This window comes from Glycine soja, chromosome 1 (assembly GCF_004193775.1).
Source record: "Glycine soja cultivar W05 chromosome 1, ASM419377v2, whole genome shotgun sequence".
Taxonomy (NCBI): domain Eukaryota; kingdom Viridiplantae; phylum Streptophyta; class Magnoliopsida; order Fabales; family Fabaceae; genus Glycine; species Glycine soja.
Genome location: NC_041002.1, coordinates 44717586 through 44727570, shown reverse-complemented (window position 1 = coordinate 44727570; position 9985 = coordinate 44717586). Strand labels below are relative to the sequence as shown.

General features: G+C 30.3%; 1 protein-coding gene across 1 annotated transcript; it reads right to left on the bottom strand.

The window, feature by feature from the left end:
* Window positions 1–5985: 5985 nt before the first annotated feature.
* On the bottom strand, window positions 5986–7198 carry LOC114382031 (ATP-dependent DNA helicase pif1-like). Its single transcript, XM_028341292.1, has 2 exons — window positions 7138–7198; window positions 5986–7046 (listed from the first exon to the last, which is right to left on the bottom strand). Exons 1-2 carry the CDS (start codon window positions 7196–7198, stop codon window positions 5986–5988), a joined length of 1122 nt encoding a protein of 373 aa, XP_028197093.1.
* Window positions 7199–9985: the final 2787 nt, after the last annotated feature.

Genomic DNA, 9985 nt, shown 5'->3' with positions numbered 1-9985 from the left:
CCACAATAACCTTGTTGAAAAATATATATCGATGGAAACAAATATTAAAGACCATTGAAGCAAAATCCTATCTAGTCATAATAGATGATGAAATTAGACGATTTTGAATTGACCAGCTTACTAAACAAATTGCTTGCTGCCAATTGGGAACTAGACATTAGGATGGACACACATAATTTTTTCATGTCCACACAACCATATATGGCTGCATGCCGAACAACATGCCTAGCTCTATGCCATAATCAGAAATGTTGTCTGAAGTTCGGTGACACTAAGTTTCATGGAAAACTATTATAAGCGCGGAAATAGTAAAGAAAAAGAACAAAAAAATTAAGGGAAAAAGAAAATTAGAGTAGAGGGTAGACTACTCCATTGAAATTTTCAGCAGTAGTTCTGCGCCTCAATCTTAAAAGCTCGTTACTATGCTTGAAAATTATAAGAGCCCATCTTATAAAACAAAAATGTTCAATTAATTATTTGCGTTATTGTTGCACCAACCAAGTTTGAAAGCGAAATATATAGGTGCTGTACTAGGTACTATATATTGCACTTTTTGTATGGCATCAACAGTGTGTGTTTACTATGCTTCCAAAAGATTTTTTTTTTTTTACAAAATTGACTATTTTTTTTACAACATGAGAAAGATAAGAAAATACAAATGTGTAGTAAAAGATGTAAATAAAACATAAAAATAAAATAAAATATTGTGATATTGACTACACAGTTGTAATTCATTTATTTGGGTTAACCAAGTGATATGGATAACTCAAGAAGGGATGAATTGAGTTTCTTAAAAACATTTTGTGCTCAATCCTTAATGACCAAGAATCATAAAGATAAAGAGGTCAATTCAAATCTCAAACTCCTAATTTTTAATATTTTATAAAAAAAATAAAATATTAAATAAAAATTATCTTTTAATTTTAATGTCTTGAAAAAATTAAAAAATTAATACTTAACATTTAAAATATGTAAGAAAGACTGATAAAAAATTATAGAAAGATTTTAGGAATATTCTGTAATTAAATTATTCTTATTATAAGATTGCCATAATTTTAAGCATGTAGATATAATAGTTTTCTTGGTCCAACCATATGAGCTACTTTTAGGCTTATGGTCCATGTTGTCATGTACGTGCTCAATGATATGTTGGATGCGGCCCATTGATCTGGCATTCCACTCCATGGGGACACTGACAGGGATGTGAGTAGTAGAAGACAATAATAACCAAATAGATTATGAGATATAAAAGAATAGGAATGTGTGAAAGAAAAGAGACATTTTGGAAAGCCTTTTTGATAATTTACAATTATATTATCTTCAGACATGTCAATTTTGTAAGCTACACTTGACATCACATTCTGAAAGAATTAGTTAACTAAGAAACGAAACTAGTGGTTTGTGAGGTGTTCACCAAGAAACTAAGAGGAGCAGACAAACCAAGTGGGTAGTGTGCCATTGGACCCTGCTTAATGAGCATGTCACTCATGGGCATTGAGCACGATATATCTAATAGTGGAGAGAAATAGTAATAATTTATAATGCTAGCTTAATTAATAAATGAAAATTAATTAGAAATTTTAAGTAGCCTGCAGTACCTTCAGAAAACCACATAGTTGTGGTGTTCTCGGTTCAAGATTACTAGCGTTTTCTTTTCTTATAAAAGATGATTCTTCTCAAATTATATAGAATTATTATCAATTGTAAAACTTTTTCCTCAAATATTTAATGCAGCATGTCCAAGACTTTGTATAAAGGGCGAAGTGTTAAAGTGGTCAATGTTTTTTTTCTTTTACAAAGATCACACATATCTTTTATAAAAATAATTATATATCTAATATTTAAACTAGAGAGTATTAATTAAATCAAAATAATCTCATGTTAATTGGGGTTCGGTGGTGAACTTTTGTTATCTATAGCACAATACTCCTTTAATATTTTTAGGAACATATATAAATGCATCTTTTTAAGATTTAATAGCTAGGTTTTAATAGTTATTTTTTCTTCTATTAAAATTGTCACAACTTAATTAAATATATTACAACCACATTGTGACCATATTGTGAACAGAATGGGCGAGATCATGGCCACTTTTTGTATTGCTAATTTGACTTTAAGAAGCATGCCTTGACAGTAGTACTCGATCCCATTATGGAGATGATGGGGTAGGATATACTTTCAGGACCAATATCATATTAACACGCTCATATGACGTGTCAAATACTTATTATGTGTTTAATAAAAAAGAAATTCTTTTACCCATTTGAACATTTGAATCAACACTTATATAAAGTTGGACACCTTATGAACATTATTATAATGAAAATGACTTTTTTTAAAGGAAAAATAACTTTTTTTAAAAAAAAATAAAAAGTATCTTTTATTAAATAAAAAAACTTTTTATAAACATAAAAAACATTAACTTAAAATATAATATGAATATTAAAATAATGACAATTTCTTTTTTATGGTCACTCAATATCATAAAAAATTTAAAGTTAAGCTGATATTTTCCTTCAAAATTGTTTCATCATATATATATTTTTTCAAACAGATAAAATGTTTATATTGTAAAAACCATGCTTCTTAAAATTACTTATGAAACTCATTATTATAAAAAGATAAATATAGAATTTTGAATACCGATTAATCTTTTATCATGTTATTCATATAATTGTTTGCAATATACCTATATATATTGCCAAAAAAAAAAAACAATGAATTAGTGACTAGCCTTTTCTTTTCGTACATATTGTAGGGTCACAAAAATTGTAGTGACTAATTTTTATTTCATTACTAATTTAAATTTTCTTATATTTTATAAAAATTAGAATATAGGTATAACAAATATCTATTGGAAGAAGTCAGTTTCTGGACTTTAATAATTCAAAAAATTAATCATTGATTTCCAACTAGAAAATACCTCAATTCACTCGAAAGAATATACATATCTATGATCTATCCATATGTCGATGCCTTTGATCGTCTATGTTTCATAAGACTAGAATGAAATATATATAGACTACAGAGATTTGGTTGAGGCCCAAAATTATTTATTGTGAAATATGGACATAATTTCTTTGTTTTACTTTTTTTTAGTGAACCTAGAATGTCTCCAATTGAAAGTCAAAAGTTAATCTCCTCAAATACTAAAATATATTAATTTAAAGGACCAGTCTCTTCTAACAACTAATTTTTATACATATATATGAACATAAAGATGAAATCTCTCATATCATACTTAAAAATAAAGTTACGTACCAACTATGACACAAACTCTTTGTTTTAGTATAATTTTCATCCAAATTGACATATCACTTTTTTTTTCTTACATTCATTGACACTTGACCCAATCATATCGTCATGATAACGAAAGCGAATTAATAATTAATTCTATTAAATTCCCTCCAGATTGCCCAAAACATTGACTAAACGGTGAGACTAAGCAAAATTATATATATTTTTAAGCTAGGGATAAGATTAAATGCATAATAGCAAGTTCTGTTAAAGGAAAAAAGCAGGAAAAGATGATTCACCTATATATATTCGTAGATCTTGTGTCTCTAATGGGATGAGGATACTAAAAGTCAGAATTATGGAGCACATGACACTATCATAATGGGTAATTGAGTATCAACCTAGTAAACCATGAAGCATTAATTTAGCTATGTTAGAGATAAACTTTGATAAATAAAGTAGTTGTCATATACAGAAATGTACACGTATCTGCATGGCATAGGCAACTTCTCCCTGATTTCAATCATACTTATCAATGTTCTTATGGAAGGCAGCTTCTTCCACGGTGTAGCTTTCTCATCAGTCGATCATTTTTGTTTCCTTGAGTAAAACCAAATTCAATTGGCGTGAAGAATTGTATATGTAGAAGATTCTTCTAGTCGACACGTTACATGGAGAATCATATCATTCATATGAAATTATGGTTATCACTTTCCAAGCAAAGAGACCAAACTCTCAGCTATCAAGTCAAGTTTCTAAGGAATCATACAAAATTATAAGTATCACGGTGACTAACTATAATTTACTAATAATTCACAACACGGTCAGTCCACTCATTTTCATCGGTAATAAAAGACTCACATTAAAAAAGATTATCATGTGCTACAATCAAAAGTTCTAACACGTTAGATTGTTGTTAATTTATTTTTTGTCTAGCAGAAAATAAATTGTCAATATTAGGAATGACAACAAGCTTGATTCAAGTAAGGTATTATAGTGCCCATTCACACTCGTACTTTAAAAAAGCCTTTATACTTGAATTAATACTCACGTGAATAGTAATTTTAATACCGATAAATAAATACTCATATTTGTATCCATTACTCGCACTTTAATTAATATCAAAATTTAGTAAATAAATAATTATTGATTAAAAATACAATAGTAAATAAATTTAAATCTTATTTAAAGATTTTTTTATAAAACATAATCTTTTACAACATGACACTATTTATCTTTATTATAAGTAACATGATCTATCTTTAATTATTGTTATTATTATATATGCGGGTATAGATAAGTTGGGTACTAAGGTACCATTAACAACACTGTATCTGTTAAACTTATTGATAATTATCCGTTCCCAACCCCATATCTATTAAGTAGATAATTATCTTACTTTCACTAATAATTTTTGCAAATACTTATTAGATCTATTAACCATTGTCATCCCTATTTAATATAAATAATGTTGTGACTATATTTTAACAGTATGATATGATATATATATATATATATATTAAAAAACAATCAATCATACTATTAGTGCAAACTTTCATATTTATACTAACACAATTTTTATCAGATAAAAATATACTAACAAAAATTATTCTAATATGATTGATACTTTTTTTATTTATTAATAATTGAATTTTTTTTAGTAAAATCTCCCTATGAAGTATTTTTAATAAATCATGCAGTATATTGATATAAAAAAATGAAGATAACTCGGAGTTCCACAGGCAAAGAATCTAACAAGGGTGATTGAACCATATATATATATATATATATATATATATATATATATATATATATATATATATATCAATTAAACTAATATTTTAGAATCATCAAAATATAATGTCCACTAGTTAATTCATTTTTAATTAACAAACTATAACCCCGCTCGTGCCGAAGCACGGACTAATAGTAATATTTGATAATATATATTGGTAGTTTAATTATATTAAAAAATTACAAACAATATCATCCAAGTAAACATTTGAATCAAATTTGATATCCCATATACATATTGTGATGTCATATTATATATGGTATGCCATATATGGTTAGCACAAAAATAAGTTTGAATTACAAACAATATAGGTAATGGTTTGCATGTTTGATAAAGGGGATAGATGTGCATTGATACTTCTTCAAAAAGTGAGTATGTTGGAAGCTGTAAAAATGTTGGCAAAGTTAAATATGCAGTACAATATAATTTGTTGAAATGGAAATTAATATGCTGAAAAAGAAGTTAATCAAAAATTAGATGGCCACCAAACCTAGGATGTCTTTCTACATGTTTCTTATAGTTTTATATACAAAATGAATGACATTAATGGTAATGCATGTGTAGCAATAAGAATTTGGGAAGCATACATTCTCTATAAGTTTGCAAAGACTTCTTTGTATACTACATTAATAGTAGTATTTTTTGGAGTGCCTTCTTTATCATGAATAAGAATATGCAGTCCTTTTTTTACTTGGCACTCGCGAAAGTGCTACATATAGCTGGCCATGAGAAAATATTGTGTTTGGTAAATACAATCCAGCATGTGCCAAAAACTGTCCTTGGGATTTGTTAATGGTCATTGCAAATGAAACCGAAAGGAAACTACCTTCTAATTAATTTGAATGGCCGTGGAGAATCAGAAGGAGACATATTCATTCTTGATATGTATGTCCTATGTCCTGTATTGGGGCCAGTAATAATCTCTGCTTCAACCACATGTGCACCAAGTCTTGTCACAAAAGTCTAGTTCCATTGCATAACCCATTTGCATGGTCCAAATTTCGTAATAGTATTATGGGAGTGCCAACCTTGATTTTTAACTTGTGGTTAGGTATTCTTGATGTTTTCAATAAGTTCAGAAATTCAGGTGTTAGAAATCCTAATGCAGGATTGAGTAGTTCATCAGATTTATCAACACTATCAACACTACAATACTCTTTCTCCTCACTAGGTATCAAAGACATGACATAATCATTTATACTATCAACAACATCTTTTGAAGAGACTAGAACAACTCTTTTCTGCAAGAAATCCCCGTTGCTATAGTCTTGTAATAAGTTAGGATATGTTGTCTCAACAATTGCCTGGATAGGATCATTAAAGTCCTTGATAAGAAACTCATCAAGAATGCTGATTTCGCCATAACCATCATTAAGTTCTCCAAGTTTGCCATCACCTATGTCCAATAACCAATCAAAAAATTGTTTGAGGTCATCACTATTGGTATTGGCAACATTGGTTTGCAAACACATGTTCTTTGTCAATTTAAGAATTTGACAATGATCCAATATGTATGATGCATTTATACTAGCATGCACAATATCAGACCAACAACCTCTTGGCACAACTGGTAGTATTTGACGGAAATCACCACAAAAAACAATGACCTTCCCTCCAAAAGGTCTATCATTGTGCATGATGTCTTTTAAGCTTTTATCAAGTTCTTCAAAACTAAACATGTGACACATTGGAGTTTCATCACAAATTATTAGTTTGGTCATTTTTAGCAATTCAGCCAGGTCACTCCCTTGAAGAATATTGCATGTTGAATTATGTGTTGTAGGAACTGGTATAGAAAACTTAGAATGTGTTGTTCTTCCTCCGGGTAGTAGTAATGATGCAATCCCACTTGAAGCTACTGTTACAACAATTCCTCCATTAGACCGTATATCAGATGATAAAGTTTTCCAGATAAATGTCTTTCCAGTGCCACCATAACCATAGAGAAAATAAACTCCACTTGATTGACTTGCAACAACACGTATAGTCTTATCAAAAATAGCATCCTGCTCATCTGCATTTAGTAATGTATCCAACATCAATTAGTAATATGGATTGATCATAATGAATACCACTTAAGAATAACTATAATATGTTATGCACACCTGTTAGTGAGTGATAATAATTGTTGAATTCAGCATGCAATAATTCCTTATCATAAGCCATTTCATTGAAAATGAGCTTATTTCCATGTGTGTTAGCAGCATATCCTATTAGGTATGGCATTGAAGGAAAATCTCGTAGACTTTTCCTATTGCCTTGCAGCAGATTTTCAATTTCACTTAAACAAAGATGCTTTGTTTCTTTGACAAATAATTGAATGCCTATGAACAGTAGACAAACTATTTACTTAGAATTTGAGTCGTTTCATATGAATGATATGCAATTATTGAGCTTGTTTGAAATTACCTTGTATTCTATGATTAAATACAATATCATCTGCCATCAATTGCCATGTTTGTTCCCACACAAATTGTGATCTATCCATGGTATTGATAAATAACAACTTTACAAATAACTTTCTAAGGAAGTGTGCAGATCCCCTTGTGATAGCTTCTCGTAAAGCACCAATAAATTCTTGATCATTTCCTAGAAAACCTTTTGCAAAGCATGCTTCTCTAAATGTACCATACACCACTTTTTTTACTGTTCTAATGTCTTTGTAAGATTGTGACCCTTTAGCAGAAGATAACATCATTCTCAGGTAGAACAACTCTCCACTTGAAGGGGGTACCCATACGAGCCTGCCAATTGTATATCCTTGTTTTCTTGGTTGTCAGCATATTCAGTGTGCAACATACACAAATTTGGACAAATATTTGGCATAAGTAAGATCCTGGCCATCAAGATATCTTTTTTTAGAATTCATCCAAGCTGTAAACATAGATTCTTTGTCACTCAATGGTGTAAACAACTGCAGTCCAATGAAATAATAAGCACCATGAATATTAATGTATTTGAAAGTATAATTGTAAATTAAGTGTAGTAATTCATTGGTATTGGTGGTAATTACTTACATCCAACAATGGCATTAGACATGTCCTCTTTTGAGATCATTCATTAAATGATTGAGCTTCATTTTAAATATTCATGAGACAACGTCAGGGAAATCATCAGGTCTTAGATTGTATTTTCTAACTTTTTGTTGAATTTCTAGCCATGCTGGATTACATGTTAATGTCAAGAACAGGTCTGGAAATCCAATATGGCCAAAAATTGCCATACCATCAAAATATAGTTGTTCCATATACCTACGACTACCAACAAAGGAGCTCGGCAGTATAATTCTCTTTCCTTTCTCATTGCCATGTGTTTCAGGCTCATTATTACATGCATTCAAATTCATGTACTTGTCAACTCTAAGTTCCTGTTGATGTTCTGTAACATAGTTTAGCTTTTGAGACTCAATCGTAGTGTAGCCATCAACTATCCATTGTTGAAACAATCTCTTTGAATGCAGTATTGTTTGAGCTTCATTGTCCCTTGATTGCATTCTGAAACAAAAATATTCACGCATGGTAACTTTTTTCCTCTTTGCAACATGGCTATTCGGATTATCCTTATGAAGAATATTTGGTCTATAGTCATCTTCACCTTTTGGGTAAGGAGGGGATATTGCAAAGGCAAATATGCAGGATGTAGTTCATTTATTCTTTTGAGCCTTCCTGATTGCTTTTCAATGATGATATCTCTTTTATTACCTGTATGCTTGTCACCAATAATCAAAGCGGCAACTTCAGCAGTATTTGGCAAGTTATACAATCTTCCATCTGATTGCCTATCACTTATGAGTTTTAGTTTTAGGTCAAAACAATTGAAGGTTGTAGTTTGTCCTTTGCCATTCTGAACTTCTGTGCATAGAGATTGTGCTTATCTAGCATATTCTTGATTCCAATGATAATATCTTCATCAAGAATATTTTTGTTCCTGAGTATTTTACAAGGTGCATAACAAAGTGTTGTTAATATACATTATTAAAAAGACTTTTAAAAAAAATGTAATGTAACATGAAATTTATCCAAAGTTAAAAACTTACGAGTTTTGGGCAAGCCTGTTTTTAACTTCGTTCTCAGTATCATAAGTAAGAGGCTTCCAATAAGATGATGCCCTTAACCATGTATGCAAAATGTAGGAGGACCTCTGCCAGTATTATAGCTTGTGTTAACTTTGGCACCAGGTGATGTGAATGCAAACATTAAATTATATGAACGAATGTTGAGCTAGAAGTTCTTAGCTTGTGTACTATTGTTGTCAAAAAGTAGTTATCTCAATGGTTGTGGAGGATCTTCTAGTAGAGGAAGCTGTATTTTGCCATTGTCACAACATAATGCAAACCTTGGGTTTTTGGACTGCTTGTCTTTGTTAATCCTCTCATCATACCACATCATAGCATTATAGTGCTTGCATTTCCAAACTGGATCTCCAATATCATTGTAAGTTGCACCTAAACATGAATTTGGAAGTTTAAATGCTCCCCACGTGCAGAACAAATGAAAAGACAATAAAAAGTAAGTTGAAATTTCAAGCTCAATACCGGTATTTTCATAATCATACGTTGTATGATGATCATTGCTATCATTACGACTATCAACATCATCATCTGTTGGTGTTATGTTGTCAAATGAATATTCTACATGACACAAATTTGTGTAAGTTAAAATGTGGTTTTGCCTAACCAATTAAGTTAGTCAGATAAGTAACAACTTAAATATAGATGTTGATCAATTTGACATTTTGTAATTATAATCCACAACCATTTACTCATTTTGGATGTAATAAGAATAACCACACATTACCTGCATTTGTAGAAGCATATATGATGTGAAGTTTTGATGATGCCAAAGATGAGCGCGATTCAAGTCAAGAATCCAGAAATTCAAGAAGACCGATATACTTAGTTCCTAGGATCTTAGAAAGAATTCCTTAATTGATGCTGCACAGGTTTGGCTAAAG